At 45.2% G+C, this 25362-nt stretch overlaps 1 protein-coding gene across 1 annotated transcript in view; it reads right to left on the bottom strand.

The window, feature by feature from the left end:
• SLC25A12 (solute carrier family 25 member 12) overlaps positions 1–22644 on the bottom strand; it is a 192678-nt gene extending 170034 nt beyond the window's left edge. The window contains exons 1-2 of the mRNA XM_040357756.1: positions 22341–22644; positions 21132–21179 (exon numbers count right to left, since the gene is read on the bottom strand). Coding sequence (XP_040213690.1) covers positions 21132–21179; positions 22341–22352 — 60 coding nt within the window. The 5' untranslated portion in view covers positions 22353–22644. The remainder of the gene's footprint in view (positions 1–21131; positions 21180–22340) is intronic.
• Between the last annotated feature and the right edge of the window lie 2718 nt (positions 22645–25362).

The following is a 25362-nucleotide window of genomic DNA, read 5'->3' as shown; positions in this document are numbered from 1 at the left end:
ACTAAGAAACTGTTGTATTGTTATGACTCTTATTTGTGCTTTATTGTGTATCTTTGAAAAATACAATAAAAAACATTTGAAAAGGAAAGATCCACTGGCAAGGAAATGCAGTGTTGCTAGTACCTTGACCAGTGGCTGCACTGCATGTGAGCGTTGTGTCTGGCTGGTGGTTTCATCATGCAGGGCTGTGGCTAATTCCAGGATGGCATCAGGACTGAATCTGAAGATGCGATACACCTCCGATTCCCCCATGCCAAAGACGTTCATGCGCGTTCGATATATCCTCTCCCGTGCCCTACTCCGTGCCTGTGGACACAGTAGTGCTATGACCATGGATGCCCCTGGCATGTTGGCATACATATGTGTTGTCCTGCAAGTGTGGTTGCTCAGCTCGTCCGTAATGGTGCTGCTGCAGCCGCTCTCAAGCTGACCTGTGCACGTCTGTTGCTGAGATACGTTGGCGCAAGTGCTTTGTGAATCCGGGCCATAATGTGTACTGATCACCCCCAGAAACATAATTTCCTGCTTGTGTTATTGGCTCACCAATTTTCCCAGAAGTCTGCCTAAGTTACAAGTCAGATTTCAGGCATCCTCTGCAACAAAAAAAAAACATTTTTGGTGAGATACTCCCAAAAGGAACACGTCTAAAGGGATGCAGGCCCAGCAGCTTTCCTCATTAGAGATCTGCAGCTGCACAGCTGACAGATAGTTATGAACCACTCCCATTAGATCCACTCAGAACAGAGGCACATAGAAACAAACAGTGATTTCTTCAGAATACCAAAAAGGTAGGAAATCTGCAACAAAGGTTGCTATAATCCTTGTAATGTTTCTCAACAAAAGTGGAGTTACACTTACAAAAAATGGTCTATAGATTACAGTTATGGTAAAGGAACGTTATCATGAGAGAAACACTAGCTTTAACCACCAGGGGCCCACGCTATAGTCGAATGACAGCTACTGCGCGGACCCCAATTGCTGGGAGTACATCAATAGACGTCCTCCCCTTTGCGCACGCGCGATCACAGAGTCACTGAAACATGTTATATACCTGAAGACGTGTCAAACGAAACGGACGTAGAGGCATCACCTGGTCACGTACTGAGGTCACCTCCGGTTCCCTTTGGCTCACTGCGGTGCAGGGTGGTATGCATGCCAGCGCACACACACAAGTCGGGACCATCTCCACCAATTTGATTCTATGCCATACAGCCTCAGTGCCGGGCCTTGGGCACTCCTAAAGCAAGCAGCCATTTGGCTTTTTATTTGAACATTTTTAAGTTTAATAACTGGGATTACACTATTTTGGACCTTATCTTCTTATTTGCATATGCCGTCCTGAGTCTCCATGGGTTAAGAGGTTGTTCCATTATCTGCTTATTTCATCTGTTAATAGCAAAGTCCAACTTGCTATGAAGCACATTTGACCACTTTTTTCAGTAAAAGGGTCAACTACTTGTGGCAAGCTGCCATCTTTTGAGCACTTTTGTGGGTGTCCTTGTGAGTCGGTGAAGGTGGATGACAGGTCCATGTCTGCTCCTGCTCTACTCTATGGGGCAATCATATGAAAACAGAGCGCCTGTCTGTTTCCATCCGGTCCGCCTATAGTTCTACTTTAAACTCTTAACAGAAATGCAAAGAAAAAAAAAAAAAAAAAAAAACACACACACACACACACACGTAAATATGGTTATAAATAAGTTAATATTAGTAACACAGCTACTATAAATTTTTTAATGCACCTTAATGTTAGTATCTTGCAACCCCCTGCACAGCAACAGACTGGGAGAGGGAGGCCTTGTGCCAGAAGCAAATCAGGCTCTGCCATGGTGCACATGTGCAGGCAGGGAATGTGTTGGCAAGATAAAGCAGAATGATATCCTTGTCTGTGTTCTGCTGCTCCTTCCCTGGCCCATCAGCAGGTTGGGGGTGTGTTCTTGAGCAAGCTGCGTATTGCAATGGAAGTAGAGGACCTGGCAGTGTTGGTTGGCTGGAGTGTCTGAGCCAAAACAGTAATTAAACAAAATCCTAAATCCTTTGGTATGTTCTCCTTGTGTTAGCATGGGTGTCCTCTGGTTTCCATCCACACTTCAAAGATATGCTGGTAGGTTAATTGGCTCCCATCTAAAATTGGCCACAGTATATTTGACTGAATACGCCGCAAATGGCTGCCTCGTCATCTGCCTGGACAGCAGATAAAGCACTATACAAATTATTCAGTAATTAGCAGCTTGCCTGGAGTTCATTAAGGCAGACAATTTCATATTTGACTCGAATTTACATTTATTAATCTCTCGTATAGTTAAACAGGAAGAAGACCCTTCTGGAAGCTCATGTCAAGTTAAGGAATGTTCTGTTCCTGGCAATGGAAGAATATAACACTCAGATTTTACGACACGGCACGCAGTGAATAAGCAATATGCTCATATTTTTAAAGCATCTCCTTTTGTTCCACGTCTGTAATAGAACAGCAGCTGCCGCATTGTATAGAATGTACAGGTTCAGCTGCATCTTTCTTTTGTGTTGTCTTTCTTATATGCATGTTCAGGACCACTTGCTGACTACTGAATCCAATTGTCTGAGTGCAACTACAGGCAGAAAACAATAACAAAGCAATAGAGTTCTGAACAAATCCCAGCAGAGGCCATCCATAAATAAGATTACCAAAGCCCACACGCCGCGCATTTTCAAAATCTAAACAATACATACACACTCTTGGACAAAGACGGAATATCGCCAAGCCCACATAGCACAGAACTTAATCTACGGAGAAAGCACTTAAAGTATTGCAGGATTGATGCCAAGTGGATCAGGGAAGAAAATTTTGCATTTTAACATACTTGTTGAGGTAGTCTTGTTAGCTGCATTTAGAGAAAAAAAAAGCAATACCCCAATACAGTTATCTATATTGAGGTCTCACTTTCTAACACAGACAATACATCTAATTGAGAGGTTTAGTAAGGAAGAAAAGGTACTTATCAGTACATAACCTGCAAAATTAGGGGTACAACACAATGGTCCATTATACCAAAAAGTGGAACTGTCATTTTTTTTTTTATTTATAACCAACACCTTGCAAAAGAAGGTAGATAAATCCCAAGTTGTCAGACCATTTTTTGTAAGGGTCCTTTCACACGGAGCGGACCGTTTTTGTGTCCGCTTCGTGTGTGTCCGTCGGCTCAGCGGGGATCATCCGTAATCCCCGCTGAGCTGTCGGCGGACAGGGCGGTCCGCGCACACTGTGCAGAGACCGTCCTGTCTTTCCTCCGCTCTCCCCTATGGGGAATCGGATGAATACGGACCGTCTGTCCGTATTCATCCGATCCGCCGGACGGAAGAAAAATAGGGTTTTCTTCCGTCCGAAAAACCGGATCTTTGCGGACGTTAGCGGATGCATCATCCGCTAACGTCTGCAATCCCATAGGGATGCATTACAAGTCCGTAAACGTACTTGTAAAAAATGGACGAACGGTTCGCACATGTGAAAGGGGCCTTAAAGAAAGAAGTGTTCCTTGAGCTGGTGCTGTCTGTCCTAGTTGAAATCTGATGTTTAGGTTCTGGCTTCACTCTTGCCTGTACCGTTGTTTCCTAAGCTGGGTGAAAGATTGTCCCTGACAGTTTCTGGATGAAGCTTCCAAAAGATAGAGCAGGAGCGTCAAACACTCACTTATGAATATTAATCATGCATCAGCCAATCCCTGGAAAGAGGCACCCAGAAGATGGCTGGGTAGGTGATAAATGTGAACCCTAGGCAGAGTGTTTGTTCCTTTGCTGGGCGGGATCCTATTCTCCTGGTGCTGCTGCCCCTGGGAAGCAGCTAATGAGAGAAATGTTGTTGTTTGGGGCCTTTAGAAGATTGCTAAAGGATTTTTCTGGAGGCCACTGTTCTGAAGTCCTGATCTGAAGAAGGAAATTCTCCCTTACTGAGGAACTACCTGAGAACGCAAGGTGCCAGTCAGCTCCTGGGATAAGGTGAGCAAGACCAAATGCAGAACTGTTTCTGCAGCTATAAGGATTTGTGCTAGAAGTTTGTACTCCTGTTGATCGTTTTGTTGTATCCTGAAAGCCTCTCCTATTTAAAGCAATAAATTCTAAAAAGACAAGACTCATGCAGGCCATACACAGGTGAATTCCGAACAAATTTTCTATTAGAAATGTTGTAATCCATTGATTTTAAAATTTCGGCAAAAAAAAAAAAAAAAAGTCTTCAATTTCACCTTGTGTTGCTACAGAAAATAATTTGTGGCCGGAAATCTTTTCATTCTAGGAAATTTTCATATTTTGCGCTCATGCATATTTCTTTTACGATTATATTTCTTGCACAATTCTCCCATCATTGATTAGAAAATCATTAATTTTTCAAAAAATATCCAACATGCCAGATCAATCAAAATCGATGGCCACATGGTGCAAAATTTGAACAAAAAATCTTAGTTACAATTTTTGAAAGAAAAATTATTCCGGAATTCGACCCATGTATGGCTGGCTTTAGACTGAGCCTTTATGGTCAGTGTGCTTGGAACTGGGTCTGTGGCAGGCAACCACTGTACTAGAAAGGAAGACCTGGGCATATACTCAGGGACGCCTTTAATGGTGAGAGCTATATACACACCTGGCGTGGATTGCACAGTTAAATGCATTAGGGAGGCCTTGTAAGTAACGGACGTGGGATGTCAGATGCTGCACCTCTGTGTAGAGAAGGTTGTTGGGCCCTCCAATTCCTGCTGTATTGATTTGTATTATAACGGTACTGATTGCTCCCACGTTGTAAAGCACTGCGCACTATTGGCGCTATATAAATCCCGTAAAATAATAATAATTTAAAATAAAAGTCCCCTTTCCAACTTCTTGGAAACATAAGGGTATAAATGTCAGGTGTTACCTTACCATCAGATGAACTAAAGAAGCCAATTGGGCAAGTTAAATAAAAAAATAAATAAAAAAAAATCAGCCTGTCCAGTTAAGTTTGAATTACAACCACTAGATATCCCATGACCTAGATGACTGAAACTGAGTGGTTTGTATTGTTTCTTCACCCTCGCCTTGCTTAACCACCTCAATACTGGGCATTTTCACCCCCTTCCTGCCCAAGCCATTTTTCAGCTTTCAGCACCTGAATCAGAATCTGAATGACAATTTTGCGGTCATGCAACACTTTACCCAAATGAAATTTTAATATTTTTTCCTCACAAATAGAGCTTTCTTTTGGTGATATTTGATCACCTGTGCGGTTTTTATTTTGTTCGCTATAAACAAAAGGACAATTTTTTATTTTATTTTTTTAAAAGCAATATTTAACTTTTTGTTATAAATATCCCCCCCCCAAAAAAAAATAATATTTTTTTCCTCAGTTTTGGACGATATGTATTCTTCTACATATTTTTGGTAAATAAAAAACGCAATAAGCGTATATTGATTGGTTTGCGCAAAAGTTATAGTGGCTACAAAATAGGGGATAGATTTATAGCATTTTAATTTTTTTTACTAGTAATGGCGCGATCAGTGATTTTTATCGTGACTGCGATATTGCAGCGGACACACCGGACACTTTTAACACCATTATGGGACCATTCACATTTATACAGCGAACAGTGCTATAAATATGCACCGATTACTGTGTAAATGTGACTGGCAGGGAAGGGGTTAACCACTAGGAGGCGATCAAGGGGTTAAATGTGTACCCTAGTGAGTGATTCTAACTCTAGCACAGTAAAGACTTCTTAAAGAATAATCCCAGGCATTGACATGTTATACATAGGTACATTGGTCCAGCTTGGACCAATGTTACTACTGTATGTATATGACATACCTAGACGATGCTGCTGGAAGACGGTGTTATCCCACTTGTTTCTGGGTCCCGTGCTTGAGCGACCGGCCTTATGCATTGTGAATACAGGACAGCAACTTTACACTGGCACCATTCAGAAAATGCCTTACATTTTAATGAATGCAGAGCACTCTCTGATAGAACGAGGTGGAGCATTGATATCACAATATCCACCTCAATCAATAAAATAACGGTCTGCATTAGTTTTGGAAACTTTCTCTGAATGGCGTCTATGCCAAGTGACTGACTTGTATTCACAAGGCATCGGGCCAGCCGCATGTGGAGATCACTGGAGTAGCGTTGTATACTTCAGTGATTTTCAGCTTCCAGAGCAGTGTTAAGATCAACGATAAACCATTTCTTAGTGGCATGTTTCCAGTGACAAAAACCTAAACAAAAAATTACCCCTTATTTTCGTTAATTGACAAAAACTATGACGAAAATCAATTCCCATTTCCATCAACAAAAGAAAATGTAACGAAATGTGAGGGAGGGATATTCACCCAAGTGAACGTCTGGTTTCCTCAGAGCTCCACCTGTAAAGCTAGTGTTTTCCCTCCCAGTAAGCAAGGTAGTGATCGTAGCGTGCTTAGCGGTGTGGTGCACTTAGCACCATTTACAGGCCTCCTCAAACGACTGTCCAGAGCATCATGCATTAAGGTGAAAAAACACCTGGCAATGACGGCCCCCCCCAGCCCCCCTGTTTACTTACACGAGCCCCTTCACCTGCTGTGCGTGTCCCCCGGCGTCCTCTTCTCCACGATGTCTGGCCGTTGACTGGATAGATTGATGCAGCCATTGGCTCTCGCTGCTGTCAATCACATCCAATGATGCAGCCGCCAGGGGGGCGGGACCGAGTCATACACTCTGTGTCTATGAACGCAGCGTATATGACAGGGAGCGCGCCCGCAAGCTAACACCCTTGGGAGAGAGCTTCCCAGAGGGGGGGTTAGCTATTGCAGGGAGGAGCCGAGATAGCCACCGAGCGACCCCAGAACAGGGGGATCGGGGCCACTCTGTGCAAAACGAACTGCACAGTGGAGGCAAGTATAACAGGTTTGTTATATATATATATATATATATATATATATATAACCCTTTTAATACCATAAATAATAATTTTTGATCATTTTTTTTAGTCTAGGGGTACGAGTTTGAAAATTCTAGAGAAATGCTTACATGCATTACAATTTAAATAAACCCATTAGATTTTAGACTAAAAATACAACTAAAACTTTAACAATTTAGATGACTATAACTAAAAACTGCATTTTAATCAAAGCACTGAAACGCAATCAAAATTTGACACCAAAATTAACACTGTTCCAGAGGCATCGTCCACATATGGTATACAGTATATGCACCAGTGTAGCTACCGGTATGAATAACATTCTGATGCCTAGAATTATTCTTTAAAAACTTATTGCATCACATATTCCAAAAACAAGGGGATTATTTCTCATTTCATTGCAGTGGGTGGAAAAATGCAAATTTGCCCCTCTGGCCAGATGCAAATCCAGAACCATTGGAACATACTGCTACTATAACCTAATATTATAGAGCCATTTTTCCCAAACTGTGTCAAGTTATCCGCTCATCACCAGTGCAGTATATGGAAACCAGGTTATCCATCGACTAATATCTAGAACCCAACGAGAGAGAATAACCAAACCTTTCGGATTGCTTTAACCCTTCTCACCATAACCTGTATTTTTTTTTTTTAGTAAACCAAACACCTACGATTAACTTATTGTTATTGGGGTCTCTGTGCAGATTATTTCCTAGATAGAAAAAAAGGCGGGTAGGTAGCGCTAAAAAACCCACACAATTTGAATTTGGTGTAGATATGAATATAAATTAAACCCAACATAAATCGGTGCAAAACCAAAATTGGAGATTTTTATATATATAGAGAGAGATATAATACCCCTCTCGAGAGATAATAACAAATACCATACAAATAAATTAATTAATTACATTTAATGTCCAAAACGTGATGCTTTTGGAATGTCCAATTCATATGGTGATAACAAAAAAAAATTTATTTTTTTTTTTCACTTGAACACATTTTTGTTATCACCATATGAATTGGACATTCCAATAGCATCACATTTTGGACATTAATTTAATTAATTAATTTGTATTGTATTTGTTATTATCTCTCGAGAGGGGTATTATATATATATCTCTCTCTCATATATATATATATATATATATATATATATATATATATATATATATATATATATATATATATATATATGAGAGAGATATATATAATACCCCTCTCGAGAGATAATAACAAATACAATACAAATTAATTAATTAAATTAATGTCCAAAATGTGATGCTATTGGAATGTCCAATTCATATGGTGATAACAAAAATGTGTTCAAGTGAAAAAAAAAAAAAAAAATTTTTTTGTTATCACCATATGAATTGGACATTCCAAAAGCATCACGTTTTGGACATTAAATGTAATTAATTTATTTGTATGGTATTTGTTATTATCTCTCGAGAGGGGTATTATATCTCTCTCTATATATATAAAAATCTCCAATTTTGGTTTTGCACCGATTTATGTTGGGTTTAATTTATATTCATATCTACACCAAATTCAAATTGTGTGGGTTTTTAAGCGCTACCGACCTCCCTTTTTTCTAAGATTTTGGTTTAATGAGTATCACATGTTTTTTAGGTGTGCAGCTTTTAGTTTTTTGTTTAAAATTCAATTTTTAAATATCAAGTTTTTTCTTAGCACAGTATATCCTCTTTGTTTACTGTATTCCCTAGATAGACCTGTTTACTGTTCTTTTTTAGCACCTTTTTTTTTTTAGCACCTGCCTCTAGGGCCGAGTATTTTGGCTGGGACCAGAGGAATTTTTGATTCCTGGACTAAGGGCTGGCCATCGTATTGCATGATGGTCACTTTCACTCTCCCTCATCTTCCTTCTCCCCCACTTTCTTTTATTTACCCCTGTGTTGTCACTTTTATGTATTTTTTTATTTGGTTTGCACGTTTGTCACAGTGTGATAAGTAGGGTGTGGGTCTTCGGGCCTGCCCTGAAAGTCTTGGGAGTGGGTGAACATGGCCTTCTGGCTTAGTTCGCCCTGCTCTCATGGGGTCTCCCTTCGGGGGAGCCCCACCTAGTACTTGGGTGGGTCTGTTTAGGCAGACCATCCAGAGAACGTGGTCCATCTGGTTTCAGCCAGATGGACCATGTGAAGTACCTTAGTCCCTGTCTGGAGCCTAACACCCCGGGGGATCAGGGTTAGGTCCTTCCTTGTGGAGGACAAGTGTAACACCCGTTGGACCATTTTGTGTTTCACTCTTTATGTGTGTGCACATTTTTTTTGGCACCGGGTGGAGTTTTTGGGTGTGTTTCACACACCATGGGCAGTTCAAAAAATAAATAAAAATCTGTTCTTATCAGTTACCAGTGGAGGCGCTGTGCCAACTGTCCCAGCCTACAGCGGAAGGTTGGGGTGGCGGTGGCTATGCAAATCCACCAATGCGATGGTAACCTGGAAAGTTGGCATCAGGGGGAGCCGATATTGGACTGCTCAACGAACGGAGGGCCAGAAAATGGTTGCCTCTTGAGTAAGCCAGAAGGCTTACCCCCTGGTAGCTGCACTGGTCTGGTCATAAACAGGGTTCCTAAAGAAGCCGTGGTGTATGTGCCCCTGGAGTGCAGTCCAGGGGTGCTATAATTCTCACTGTGAGTAGGGTGTCACCCTGAGTTTTACTGGCACCTAGGTCACTGCGCCATACACACTTTTTTCACAAATGCCTCTTTTAGCTAGTACCAGAGGAATTTTTCTTCCTGGCCGGAAAGCCGGCCATTGTATTGCACCTTGCACTTTCTCCACTTCCCTTTCCGCACTTTTATGTTTGTTTGTCGTGTTGGTCACTGTCTTTTTTTGGTTGTTGGTGTACAAGTTTTGTTTCACGTTTGACTGGTAGGGTGTAGGTCCTCGGGGCCTTCTCTGAATGTCTTGTGGGGGGGGGGGGGTGGACATGGCTCCCTGGCTTAGTTCACCCTCTCATGGGGTCTCCCTACGGGGGAGCCCCACCTAGTAATTGGGTGGCTCCGTTTTGGCAGACCTCCCAGAGAACAGGGTCCATCTGGTTTCAGCCAGATGGACCAGTGAAGTACCCCAGTCCCCGTCTGGAGCCTAACGCCCCAGGGGATCAGGGCTAGGGGCCTTTCTCTTTGGAGGACGACGACTATGGGCCAGATCCACGTAGCATGGCGCATTGTTGCGTCCGGCGTATCGTATCTCTGATACACTACGCCGTCGTAACTTACAGCGCATTTTCCTTATCCTGAAAGAATTTGCACCCTAAGTTACGGCGGCGTAGTGTAACTTTGGCGGCATAAGGGCGCGCAATTCAAATGAATGTGATGGGGGCGTGTTTTATGTCAATACGTCTTGATCCAACGTAAATTACGTTTTTTTTTTTTAACGGCGCATGCGCCGTCCGTGGGGGTATCCCAGTGCGCATGCTTGAAATTAACCCGTAACAAGCCAATGCTTACGCCGTGAACGTCATTCTACGCAAAGCCCTATTCGCGAACGACTTACGCAAACGACGTAAAATTTTCAAAATTCAACGCGGGAACGACGTCCATACTTAACATAGGATACGCCTCATATAGCAGGGGTAACTATACACCGAAAAAAGCCTTACGGAAACAACGTAAAAAAATGCGCCGGCCGGACGTACGTTCGTGGATCGCCGTATCTAGCTAATTTGCATACTCAACGCGGAAATCGACGGAAACGCCACCTAGCGGCCAGTGTAAATATGCACCTTAGATCCGACGGCGTACTAAGACGTACGCCAGTCGGATCTAGCCCAGCTTCAGGCGTATCTTGTTTTGTGGATACAAAACAAAGATACGCCAGAGCAAACTAGAAGTTACGCGGCGTATCAATAGATACGCCAGCGTAACTTCTTTGAGGATCTGGCCCTCTGTGCACATTTTGTGTTTTACTTTTTGGTGTGCACTTTTTCTTTGCACCGGGAGGAGTCTGAGTGTGTTTACAAAAAAATAAAATACAATTCCTACATAGAACCTTAAACACTTTACTGTGGAGGTCTTCACCGAGTGGACTGTCCAACACCGCTAAGCTTTTCTTCCCAGTCGGCCAGTGCATCTGTTCTGAACTCCATTCGCTCAAATGAAGTTTAGGCTCTGCATGCACTGGAGGCTTAATGACAAACGGAGGACTGTGAAAGAAAAGCCGTGTGGTACCAGTTAGGCCTCACAGCAAATATCTTCCATGGGAAGTGTACAGGTAAGCATAGCCTACTTGAAAAAAAAAGCAAAGAGGAGGTTTACTAAGAATAAGTGCACTAGAATTGCACTTATCGTTTAAGAGATAATCTCTGTTGCAAATACAGGTGCAGAATACATTAACATGTCTAATTTGACTAAAGGCTGCATATGCTGTTCTGTCTATACCAGTGTTCCCCAAACCTTTCCATATACAGTGCCATGAAAAAGTATTCATACCCCTTGGAATTTTCCAAATTTTGTCATATTACAACCAAAAACGTAAATGTATTTTATTGGGATTTTATGTGATAGACCAACAAATAGTGGCACATAATTGTGAAGTGGAAGGAAAATGATAAATTGTTTAACATTTTTTTACAAATAAATATCTGAAAAGTTTGGCGTACATTCGTATTCAGCCCCCCCCCCCCCGCGAGTCAATACTGCGTAGAATCACCTTTCGCTGCAATTACAGCTGCAAGTCTTTTTGGGGATATCTCTATCAGCTTTACACATCTAGGGAGTGAATTTTTTTTCTTCCATAAAGGCGAGATTTGTGGCGTGCACGACTAATAGTTGTCCTGTGGACAGATTCTCCCACCTGAGATGTGGATCTCTACAGCTCTTCCAGAGTTACCATGGGCCTCTTGGATGCTTCTCTGATAAATGCTCTCCTTGCCTGGCCTGTCAGTCTAGGTGGACGGCCATTTCTTGGTAGGTTTGCAGTTGTGCCATACTTTCCATTTTCAGATGATGGATTGAACAGTGCTTCGTGAGATGTTCAAAGCTTGGAATATTTTTTTTATAACAAAACCCTGATGTAAACCTCTCCACAAGTTTATCCCTGACCTGTCTGGTGTGTTCCTTGGCCTTCATGATGCCGTTTGTTCACCAAGGTTCTCTAACAAACCTCAGAGCTTCACAGAACAGCTTTATTTATTCTGAGATTAAATTACACACAGGTGGACTCTATTTACTAATAAGGCGACTTCTGAAGGCAATTGGTTCCACTAAATTTTAGTTGGGAGTATCGGGGAATGAGTAAAAAATGCACGTCACACTTTTTGGATAATTATTTGGAAAACGATTTATAATTTTCCTTCCACTTCACAATTGTGAAGTCTATCACATCAATTCCCAACAAAATTAATTCACGGTTTTGGTTGTAAATTTCAAGGGGTATGAATACTTTTTCAAGGCACTGTAGCTGAACTCCAGTAATCCATGTAAACTTAATAGTTTGTAGTACACCGTCCCCCCCCCCCCCCCAAGCCCCCTTCCATCGCATTTCTATACTCTGATTCATATTAAAGCCCGGTACACACTCAGCGGGAACACCCCAGTGGGTCAACCAGAAAAAAAAAAAAATCTGTCAGCTCCGATTAAAACCGATGTACCAACAATCTGTCGCTGAGCTGTTTTCTGACAGGAGGATGGCCCCCACAAACACGCCGATCACGCCAAGCTGGCCAAACAAGGTTTTTTTCTACACTCGATCAGTAGGTTGCTGGATACATGTAGTGATACATTTCTGGAACAATACAGGCAGACAGAAGGTTGCTACATGTGGAAAACCAAGGTCAGCTGAATCCCTATTTTAGTATTGTTGGTTTTACTAGTGGGTTGTATCCACTGTTGGTTTGTTTCTTATGTCACAAAGATATCCAACACCTTCGACAAAGCTATAATGTAAGGTTCTAGTCTTACCAGTGGACTCTTCAGTTTTTATCTATTGTACATTCTGAAGAGTCCAAAAGCAAATCAAATTCATAAAATAATTGCCATTATTGCTGGATGGAACTGGAAATTTTGCTGAAGACATTGGAGCCATCATGTAAAAAGGGAATTTTAGTTTTAAGTGGAGCTGACTTTGGGCATTTTAAAACAACTAGGAAATATTTTTTTTCCTGCGTTATAGCTCAGCTGGAAACTGTTAACCAGTGGCGGTGTGTCCATAAAGGGCGCAGGAGCACCGCCCCATCTCTCCTGCACCTGTGTACAGGGCCGGCGCTAGCGCAAGGCAACATGGGCACTTCCCTTACGGCGCCGGCCTGTGGAACAGGGCAGAAAATTAAGTGGGTGTGCGATGGGTGCGGGCACCGCTAACACCGCCCGCTGCCCCAAATTGATCAGCGCCTCGCTCTGTGGAGCGGACTGAAGCCGCCGGCGCCTCCTCCTCTCTGTTTACATCCAGTGAGGAGGAGGAGCCAGAGGGACACACACTGATGTGTGTACATGTCTGCGGCCGCGCTGTTCTGAGGTCTGCACGTGTACTGTGCTGTGCACGCTACTATTTTAAGTAGATGGACATGTGCGGGGGGGGCTACCTATGCTGATGGGGGGGTGTGTATACTGCGGGGGTCTCTGTACTAAGGGGGTCTGCACTAAAGGGGGATTCTGTACTCATGGGGGGGGTGTGTATACTGTGGGGGTCTGTACTAAGGGGGGATTCTGTACTGATGAGGGGGGTCTGCACGAAGGGGGATTCTATACGGCGGAGCAACGGACGGACCGGACCAGCAGGCAGTGCGGCGTCATCCTGAAGGAAACGGCGACCTGTTGAGGGACTCGGGAGCCGCCCGGTGCACAGATTTGGAAGTTGGAACCGAGCGAGGAGGCGTTTTCGGTTCACCCTCTCATGGTGACCCACCCTAGACACATCGGACTCGTATCGGGATCGGGAGCTGGCTGAAGTGGGAGCGGTATGTAATATAACAAAGACAAAGTGCACGTGGTATGCTGCATATATATATATCCTCCATTCTGTATTTACAAAGTGCATTGGGTATATGGCTCCTGGGACTTAAAGTGGTAGTAAACTCTTGTCTACCACTTTCACTTACAGGTAAGCCTATAATAAGGCTTACCTGTAAGTATAAAGAATATCTCCTAAACCTGTACGGTTTAGGAGATATTCCCCTCGCAATGCGCCGCTGACTGCAGCGGCGCATGCGCAGCGGGGATCTTCTCCGTCGGTGTGGACCAGGTAAGATCCCCTAACCTAGTTCCAAGGTAAGTATTTCATAATAAGCTAGTATGCGGTGCATACTAGCTCATTATGGCTTTACTACCGCTTTAAGGGTTGTAAGGAAAGCAATTTAATTTTAATAACAGGATTCTTGGTCCACCATCATTCAAGAGAGGTCAGTCTCTGGGAAGGAATCATATTGCATACGATTTCTAAGGTATGCTGGCCAATATCACAGCTTACAATCAAAGCAGTGAAACCGGTTTATTAACAAGTTATAACATGCGAACATTCTAATATAGAGTGGATGTGTGCATGATAAACAAGAAATAATCAGAAGCTAATTTATTTTCAAGCAGACACTAAAAATGAGAAAAAAAAAAGAGAACTAACTGACAGCACAGTGTTAAACATCAACTAAATCAGAATTAAGCACTTACCGTATATACCTCGAATGTAAGCCGAGTTTTTCAGCACATTTTTTTGTGCTGAAAATGCCCCCCTCGGCTTATACTCGAGTCACTTTTTTGCGCCTGATCTCCCGAATTTTGGGGACCCGGCCGGCCGTAGGTCCCCTGGACCCCAACTTAGCACACATGTAGCCCCACTCTTCCTCTACAAGTGTGCAAAGTTTGTTGTCTGGGGGACCCACGGCCGGGGAGCACAGATTTTTCAAATCCGGGCACCCATTCTATAGACTCCCATGTTAAATGGTAATTTCTCCGGTCAATTTGGGGACGCGGTACCATCCGGTCGTAGGTCCCCTGGACCTGGAACTTTGCACACATGTAGCCTCATTTCTCCTCTACAAGTGTGCAAAGTTTGTTGTCTGGAGGACCTACGGCTGGAGAGCACCAAGTGTTCAAATCCGGACACCCCTTCCATAGACGCCCATGTTAAACGTCAGTCTAATCATGGGCACAGTGAGGCATGGGCACAGTGAGGCATGCAGATGGACACCCTAGGCTTATACTCGAGTCAATACGTTTTCCCAGCTTTTTGTGGTAAAATTAGGTGCCCCGGCTTCTATTTGGGTCGGCTTATACTCAAGTATATACGGTAATTCCCATTGGAAGATTTCCCCTCTTTTCTTGTTCTAGTGACCACTCAGAATTTGGGTTTTATTTCACTCTCAGTGATAACAGTAAACAGGACTAATAGAGAGGGTGACTCCCCTAACAGGGGCACAAACAGCAATAAAAACCTGACAGGTGTTCCAGTTCCTCCCCACTATCGAAAAATAAAATACATTGCACACGGTTGCAGTGAAGCCCCAGTCACTGGATTTGGTTGGGTTGCTGTGAAGTAGAGCATGGCGGTCATGGCATGTGCACACTCCCAGCTGCTGTTTTTGCTGCTTTAAATCGGTTGTAAACCACTGGGTGCATTTTTTTATAGGCCTGCAAGGTAAAGGCATAATGTGCTTGTATGCATCGCATACTAGCACATTATGTGAAACTTGCCTGAACACCAAGCATTCCAGCGCTGGAGGTCGCTTCCATCTTCCCCCGTCTTCCTTCCGGGTCAACGGACTTGTGACTGGCCAGAGCCGCGATGACATCATTCCCACAAAGCTGCCTTTTACGGCACAGGATTCCTTTAGAGCGCATGCGCAGATGACACCATTAACTGCATATAGTAAATATCTCCTAAACAGAGCACGTTTAGGAGATATTTTCAGTACCTATAGATGACTTGACTAAGCGCGCAGTGCGAAACATGCCGTCACGTTGACAGGACAACATTCAGGATCTGTCTCCCTGTGCCTCTGCTCCACCCCTATCCCTTGGTTACAGCCTAGTCCGTCTGCGCAGCGATAGACGTCATCACCCAGAGGCCGTCACTTTCAGGAACTCCGCAAAACATCCGGTTTTGAGCCACAAGCCACTTCCTGCATCATACAGAGGTTCCCCATGGATCGACCACCCCGCAACTGACGGCTGTTTTAACTTCCCCTGCACAGTCTTCACGCACAGAGATCCACAGGAACTCCGGTTAGCTTTCCATCCATCCAGACAAGGGCAAGAGGTTCCCTCATTGTTTAATCTTTGTGCGGTCTTGGCCATTCGACCATCGTATCATTGGCGCATAGTGACACATCTGGGACCTTTCCATCCAGAGACAGGCAGAACCGCATGGGTACATTACATCTGTGTTTTGACACATTGGAACTCGGTTTGACAGACACCATGTAAGATATTAATTGTTTATTCCAATAAACTGTATATCCCTTTCAAGGAATATGTAGAGGCTGTTCAAATGATTTGATTATAAAACTGTCTTCCTTCAATAATTACATCAAGCTGTTACGGAGTCTAAGGGCCAGATTCACAGAACAAATACGCCGGAGTATCTACTGATACTCCGGCGTATTTTCAAATTTGCCGCGTCATATCTTAGTTTGTGATTCACAAACAAGATACGACGGCTTTTGGCTAAGATCCGACAGGCTTACGGCTTCGTACGCCTTCGGATCTTAGGCTGCAATACTTCGGCCGCCGCTGGGTGGAGTTTGCGTCGTTTTCCAGCGTCGGGTATGCAAATTAGCATTTACGGTGATCCACGAACCGACTCGCGTGCGTAACGTCGTTTTTTCCCGTCGCAAAGTTTAGCAATCTTTTTCATTGCTTAACTTTACACCAGCCATGTTAAAGTATGGCCGTCGTTCCCGCTTCGAATTTAAAAAAAAAAAAAAAAATTTCGGCGGAAGTACATTACGCACGTCGCCATTCACAAACACGTCGGGGCAACATAATTTTGCACAAAGCACGTCGGGAAAATTGCGAACGGAGCATGCGCCGAACGTTCGGCGTGGGAGTGTGCCTAATTTAAATGGTACACGCCCCATTTGAATTAGGCGGGCTTGCGCCGGACGTCTTTACGATACACTGCCGCAAGTTTGCAGGTAAGTGTTTTGAGAATCAGGCACTTGCGCTGAAAACTTGCGGCGGTGTAACGTAAACACGATACGTTACGCCGCCGGAGTTCTACGAGAATCTGGCTCTAAGTGCTTAAGGAACCTTTCTGTAGACCTACAGTACCTATAGATAAAGCCTCATTGTAGGCTTTCCTACAGTATAGGTACAAGGACAACAATAACGTTTACAACCACTTTGAGGGAGAGCAGTAAAACTATAGCTAAAAATTTCCTCCAACTTGGACATTTCAACAGAGTTGCATAGTCAATGCCCTTATTTTTTTAAACGCTAAATGGAAAATAATATTCAATGCTTTGCAGCCCCGACTTAAATGTGTTTTAAGAGCCATATTATGGTGCGTTTATAGCTTTTCAATAGAAGTGAATGGAAGTAGTTGCAAACCACCAATTGTCAAACTTTTCAAGCAGCATTATTTTTGCCTCGCTATGAGACAATGCTAACATTGCCATGTTTACACCTCCATTTGTTCCCCATTTTAACAACTGTAAATCAGGCCATAGACAAGTCGTAAACATGCGCGTTGGGAGCCAAGGATTACAGCACAGAACTCTGAAGAAACGCCATGGATATGCCGTTGCTTCAGGGCACAAGCACCGGTGATGTCACTGGCTGCATATACAATAAATATCTCCTAAGCGTTGCACATTTGGGAGATATATACAGACAGGGCTGGTGCAAGGATTTTGGACACCCTAGGCAAAACCTCAATTTGCCACCCCGGCTTTACCCCTGACTCCACCCTTTTTGTCCTGCCCATCTATACCCCCACCTTTTTAATGACGTGCTCACCAAATGCAGCCTTACCAGTGCCCATCAAATGCAGCCTCACCAGTGCTCATCAATGAATGTTTGCTTGCTTCCATTTATTTGGGAGTAAGAATGAGCTCCAGCGTGTTCACATAGTACACGTGCAGAGCCCGCCAGGAAGTTTGCACGGCGATGTGCCAATCACAGCCAGGGAGACATTTCCTGATCTCTGCAGCCGAGCATCGGGTAATGTCTCCCTGGCTGTGATTAGCACAGCGCCGTGCAGACTTCCTGGCGGGCTCTGCACGTGTACTATGCGAACACGCTGGAGCTCATCCTTAGTTGGGACAGACACGGTCGTCTGCTGCAGTTGCTCCTCTGATACTATTTGCAAGCGAGTGGCTTGCTAATGCGGAGACGTGGGTGGTCAATTGCTGCAAAGAGAATAGAGTGGGAACACCAGTGGCCCTAGGCAGCAGTGCGTCTTAGGCGGTTGCTTAGTTTGCCTAGTGGTAGAACCGGCCCTGTATACAGTACCTATAGGCAATTCATGCATGGGAATTTACTCCCACTTTAAAGGAGAAGTTCACCTTTGGGAACATATTACATGTTCCACCCATTTTAGGGTGAAACATGTTCCCACTCCTGCAGCAGCACCCCAAATCCCCCCCCCCCCCCCGTTACAGTGAGCCGGGGATCTTCTCCCCGCTATCACAATTTGAAAAGAGCATGACAGAGATCTGTGAATGAATGAACTACAAGAACCAACAGCCGTTAAGCGCTCTGGTAGTTCATGGATTCTTCCTGTCATTGTGAAACGAAATGGCATGCCTGTATGGGGTACAAGCAGGAAGATACACTGACAGTCTGCAGGAGCCCTGAATTGCACCTGTGATCTGCTGATCGTGGGTGCAATGCTTGACAGGTTCCTACAAAAAAAATGATGTGCATTTATTTATTTTTAAAGGGTGAACTTATCCTTTAAAGCGGGGGTTCACCCTAAAAAATGTTTTTTCTTTATCTACCATCCAAACCAGCATACTAGCGTCATCTACAGTATGCCTTTTTTTTTGCGCTGTACTTACTGTTTAATCCGTCACTTTAGTTTCGACTCCGGCGGGGAAATAGGCGTTCCTATGAAGAGGGGAACATGATTGACGTCCGGCTATGGCGCGTCACACGTTCTGAAAATAGCCGAAATAGGACTCGGATATATACGGCGCCTGCGCAGTCAGCTCCTCGTCTGTGCGCAGGCGCCGTATAGCGCCATGAAGAGCCGAGTCCTACTCCGGCTATTTTCGGAACGCGTGACGCGCCATAGCCGGACGTCAATCATGTTCCCCTCTTCATAGGAACGCCTACTCCCCGCGGGAGTCTGAAACGAAAGTGATGGATTAAACAGTAAGTACAGCGCAAAAAAAAAAAAAAAGGCATACTGTAGCTGGCGCTAGTATGCTGGTTTGGATGGTACATAGTTGTTTTTTAGGGTGAACCTCCGCTTTAAGTAGCATTGATAGGTGGTCGGGAAGCAGTAGAAACGTAAGCCAACTGCCTATTTGTTAACTCCTATGTGAACAGGGCCTTGGGCTATGTCTACAGTTGCGGTTGGGGGCAGTAACAAACACGCGGTTGACCTGCGTTTTTACTGCCCTTCCCTTAAACTGTGTGGCCACAGTAGGAATTGTACCCCTTGTTGCACCTGATTACAGTGAACAGGGCCACTCTGCAAGCGCTCCACAGTGTTGTAGTTAAGTAGTGTGGTGTTCCAAGGGGTTAAAGCAGGAGGTGAGGAAGCAATACAAAGCTTCCTTAAAGCGGGAGTTCACCCATAAGAACATTTTTTCAAAAAATCCCCTTAGATTCCTGCTCGTTTTGTCTAGGGGAATCGGCTAGTTGTGTTAAAATATGAGCAGTACTTACCCGTTTTCGAGATGCATCTTCTCCGTCGCTTCCGGCATATGGGTCTTCGGGAGCGGGCGTTCCTTCTTGATTGACAGTCTTCCGAGAGGCTTCCGACGGTCGCATCCATCGCGTCACTAGTAGCCGAAAGTCGGTGCGGCTCTATACTGCGCCTGCGCACCGACGTTCGGCTTCTTTCGGAAAATCGTGACGCGTTGGATGCGACCGTTGGAAAGCCTCTCGGAAGACTGTCAATCAAGAAGGAACGCCCACTCCCGCAGCCCATACCTGGAAGTGGCGGAGAAGATGCATCGCGTAAACGGTAAGTACGGCTCATATTTTAACACAACTAGCGGATTCCCCTAGACAAAACGAGCAGGAAGCTAAGGGGAAAAAGTGTAATTTAGGGGTGAACCTCCGCTTTAACACCTGTCAAATGCTTTCTGAAGAGTGACTCGAATGTGGAACGCTCTTCAAACACTAACCCTAGTGTGAACAGCTTCAAGGGTGCTCAAGGGACAAGCACGTCACCATTGAATCTTGTAAAAAAATTATTTGACAATTATAATTAAAACAAAACAAAAAAAAATCAATTAGACAATAAAATGTCTCCTATAGGTCTAAATAGACTCTGCAGGGGTCTATACGAGTATATTATGTATTAGAGGGAGTAACATACTGTATACCTCTGTAGAGTCTATTTAGACATATAAGCCCTCCTTCACATTTGACTGCAGCTTTGCAATTGTGCGACTTCATCTGAAATCACGCGATTTTAAAGCCGCATTTCAGTGTGACTTGGAAGACATCTGTGCAGCTTCATGCACAGATGTCTATGCAAGTTGCACTCGAAATTGCCAAAAAGTAGTACAGTAGCTACTTTTTTAAAGTCAGCGTCGCACTGATCTGAACAGTGCAACTGCAAGCAATAAGGTGCAATTTGACCTGTCAAATCGCACGACAAGTCTCTCCAATGTGAACGAGGGCCACAAGGGATTTTATGGTCTTATTTATTTTTTGTTACTCTTGATTGTTAAATAAAAATTCTACAAGTTTGAATGAGGACTTACTTGTTTCTTGAGCACAATGAAAGTTCATTTATTTTTTCCTACATAAGTAATGAGGGGGCAGTGCTTGTACTCAGTGTAAGACAAGGTCATCCAGCACCCAGGGCAAAGATGCCAAACTGCCCTGCTGCCCCCAGTCCCTTAGGTTTAGGGTCGGGGCACCCCCATCCCTGCAAAAAACCATCCTCCTGCCCACCCCTTGTCCCGGTCTCCACTTTTCCTTGCTACACCTCAACTATAGTGAAGAATTCCTAACGGAAAAGATGAAAAGGAATGCAGCCGCCATGTCTGCAGATCGTCAAGCTGCGATAGATAACATTTTATTTGTTGGGTTGAATGACAAACCTGTCAGCACACATGGAGAATACAATGCAGAAATTGAGGCCGTCTTCCCCTTACCTGCAGGAATATATTCTTCAGCTCATTGGGATCGGCTCTTTTTGTGAACTGTAATCAGAATCAATAATGAAAGGGTCACTGGGGGGTCTGTAATATACATGGGGAACGTCATATGACTGTCAGGCAAGAAGCACACACACAGTAAACTGATTGTGAGTTCACCAACACAAAATTAATGTAATTCACAGCAAAACCCACCTGATCAGGATGGATCCCTTAAAGAAGAGTGTCCCTATCCCCCCCATCAGGCTGGATCCCTGATAGAAAAGTACCTCCCCCCTTTAGGTTGGATCCCTGATAGAGAAGTGTCCCACATCAGACTGGATCCCTGATAGAGAAGTACCCCCCCCCCCTCCCACACCTGATCAGGTTGGATCCCTGATAGAGAAGTGCCCCCCTGATCAGGTTGGATCCCTGATAGAGAAGTGCCCCCCTGATCAGGTTGGATCCCTGATAGAGAAGTGCCCCCCTGATCAGGTTGGATCCCTGATAGAGAAGTGCCCCCCTGATCAGGTTGGATCCCTGATAGAGAAGTGCCCCCCTGATCAGGTTGGATCCCTGATAGAGAAGTGTCCCACATCAGACTGGATCCCTGATAGAAAAGTGCCCCCCCCCCCCCCACACCTGATCAGGTTGAATCCCTGATAGAGAAGTGCCCCCCACAGGCTGGATCCCTGATAGAGAAGTCCCCCCCCCCCCCCCATCAGGTTGGATCCCTGGTAGAGAATTGATCCCCCATTAGACTGGATCCCTGATAGAGAAGTGCCCCCCCACACCTGATCAGGTTGGATCCCTGGTAGAGAAGTGTCCCCCCCCCCAGACTGGATCCCTGATAGAGAAGTCCCCCCCCCCCCCTTTCAGGCTGGATCCCTGATAGAGAAGTGCCCCCCCCCCCCAATCGGACTGGATGCCTTATAGAGAATTGTCCCCCTCCCCCTTCACCTGTGTGTACACAACAATGGCATGGATGACATTCCCACACATGGCTCATGACGTCATCAGTGACAACACACAAGCAGCATTATAGAAGGCACAGCCAGGGGTGACACCCCGCCCTCTGTATCCCCGCACAGACACATGATTATCAGTCTGATCATGGCATGCATTGTACTTCCAGGCCGGGGAGGGGGTCTCACTGACGGTTAGGGACAAGCGGCTGCAAAGCACGGAGCGGGGATTATGCGGGAACAGCAGAGAGATCAGAGTCACCTTGACCGCCATGCTGAGGCTGTGTGATGTCAGAGCTGGCAGAGGCGCGCTCCCGGGCGGGGACGCGCACGGTCGGGTAGTCTCGGAGGCGGAGGTGGGATGTTGGCTGTGTGCCGCCCGGCGCTGTCAGTGTCACCTCGGTAAAGCGGCTCCAGGACTGTGCTCGGGGGAAGGTGGGACTGTCTACCATAGACTCCCCCTCCTCTCCGCACAGCCAGAATAGGCAGTTTTATTTATATGACCGCCGGAGACTGACACCTCAGGGTGTCCCGCACACGGCTCGGGTGTCATGTTCCCAGGTCACGTGGTGTGTGCGGGGAGAGAGGGCCACACCACGTGCGTCTGCATTACATTCTATGGAGACCTGTCAGCTGTACTGGACAGCTGGAGCCAATCACAGAGCACACACAAACTTAGACACGCCCACTCATGGACCTCCTGACCTCACCACCCAGATCTGACCAACTTCACTGGGCATTACATCACAGCATCCACATATCATGACGTCATCCACATACACCCCTCACATTTATGTAAATATTTTATTATATCTTTTCATGTGACAACACTGAAGAAATTCAACGTTGCTACAATGTACAGTAGTGAGTGTACAGCTTGTATAACAGTGTACATTTCTGTCCCCTCAAAATAACTCAACACACAGCCATTAAAGCGGTGTTTCACCCTAAAAACAAGTTTCTATGATAACATCAAGCATACTAGCGTGAGCTACAGTATGCCTTTTTTTTTTTGCGCCGTACTCACTGTTTACTGCCGTAATGAAGTTTGAGACTCCCCGCGGGGAATGGGCGTTCCTATGCACAGGGAAGATGATTGACGGCCGGCTATGGCGCGTCATGCTTCCCGAAGATAGCCGAAATAGGACTTGCCTCTTCACGGCGCTATACGGCGCCTGCGCACAGACATCGGAGCTGACTGCGCAGGCGCCGTGAAGGGGCAAGTCCTATTTCGGCTATCTTCGGGAAGCATGACGCGCCATAGCCGGCCGTCAATCATCTTCCCTGTGCATAGGAACGCCCATTCCCCGCGGGGAGTCTGAAACTTCATTACGGCAGTAAACAGTGAGTACGGCGCCAAAAAATAAAATAAAGGCGTACTGTAGATCGCGCTAGTATGCTTGATGGCATGCTAGGAAAAAAAAAATGTTTTTTAGGGTCAACCCCCGCTTTAATGTCTAAACCGATGGCAACAAAAGTGAGTACACCTCTAAGTGAAAATGTCCAAATTGGGCATAATTAGCCATTTCCCTCCCCGGTGTCATGTGACTCATTAGTGTTAAAGGGCTCAGGTGTGAATGAGGAACAGGTGTGTTATATTTGGTGTTATCGCTCTCACTCTCTCATACTGGTCACTGGAAGTTCACCATGGCACCTCATGGCAAAGAGCTCTCTAAGGATCTGAAAAAAAAAATTGTTGCCCTACAGAAAGATGGCCTAGGCTTTAAGAAGATTGAAACTGAGCTGCAGCACGGTGGCCAAGACCATACAGCGGTTTAACAGGACAGATTCCACTCAGAACAGGCCTCGCCATGGTCAACCAAAGAAGTTGAGTGCTCAGCGTCATATCCAGAGGTTGTCTTTGGCAAATAGACGTATGAGTGCTGCCAGCATTGCTGCAGAGGTTGAAGGGGTGGGGTGGTCAGTGCTCAGACCATACTCTGCACACTGCATCAAATTGGTCTGCATGGCTGTCATCCCAAAAGGAAGCCTCTTCTAAAGATGATGCACAAGAAAGCCCTCAAACAGTTTGCTGAAGACAAGCAGACTAAGGACATGGATTACTGGAACCATGTCCTGTGGTCTGATATGACCAAGATAAACTTTTTTGGTTTAGATCAGTGGTTCTCAACCTGGGGGTCGGGACCCCTTCGGGGGTCAAATGATGATTTGCCAGGGGTCACCAAATCCTGGGCTGTTCCTGAAGCCCACACAACTCTTCCAGCTTTTTTGCAACCACCCAGTCGGGTGGAGCCTGTGGCCACCTAGCTGGGCTGTTGCTGGAGCCCGTGGCCACCCACTCAGCCTCTTTGCAGCCGCCCATTCAGTTCACAGCATGGTTGGGGGACACAGACTAGAGGTCAGCTAACTGGTGAGGGATGTGAAGTGGGAGGGGCTGGAGGAGACCTCAGATTTTGGCATAGGTGAGAGAGATAAAAGGGAAAGTAAAGAGAGCAAAGGGAGAGTGGTACATCCTAAAATGTACCATAAGGTTTTTTAATACTGTATAAGTGGAAGGGACTCAGGGAGCGCTAAATATCCGTGGGTTAGGGGCGGAAAATCCTTGTCTTGCCTTGGGTGCTGACAACCCACACAACGGAAATAATTTTACTGTTAGGGGTCCCCACAACTTGGGAAATGTTATCAAGAGGTCACGGCACTAGAAGGTTGAGAAGCACTGGTTCAGATGGTGTCAAGAGGGTGTGGCAGCAACCAGGTGAGGAGTACAAAGACAAGTGTGTCTTGCCTACAGTCAAACATGGTGGTGGGAGTGTCATGGTCTGGGGCTGCACGAGTGCTGATGGCACTGGGGAGCTACAGTTCATTGAGGGAACCATGAATGCCAACATGTACTGTGACATACTGAAGCAGAGCATGATCCTCTTCTTTCGGAGACTGGGCGCAGGGCAGTATTCCAACATGATAACAACCTCAAACACACCTCCAAGATGACCACTGCCTTGCTAAAGAAGCTGTGGGTAAAAGGTGATGGACTGGCCAAGCATGTCTCCAGACCTAAACCCTATTGAGCATCTGTAGGGCATTCTCAAATGGAAGGTGGAGGAGCGCAAGGTCTCTAACATCCACCAGCTCTGTGACGTCATCATTGAGGAGTGGAAGAGGACTCCAGTGGCAACCTGTGAAGCTCTGGTGAACTTAATGCCCAAGAGGGTCAAAGCAGTGCTGGAAAGAAATGGTGGCCACACAAAATATTGACACTTTGGGCCCAATTTGGACATTTTCACTAAGGGGTGTACTCTTGTTGTCAATGGTTTCGATATTAA

Source organism: Rana temporaria, chromosome 6, assembly GCF_905171775.1.
Source record: "Rana temporaria chromosome 6, aRanTem1.1, whole genome shotgun sequence".
Taxonomy (NCBI): Eukaryota; Metazoa; Chordata; class Amphibia; order Anura; family Ranidae; genus Rana; species Rana temporaria.
This window is presented reverse-complemented; position numbering and strand designations above follow the sequence as displayed.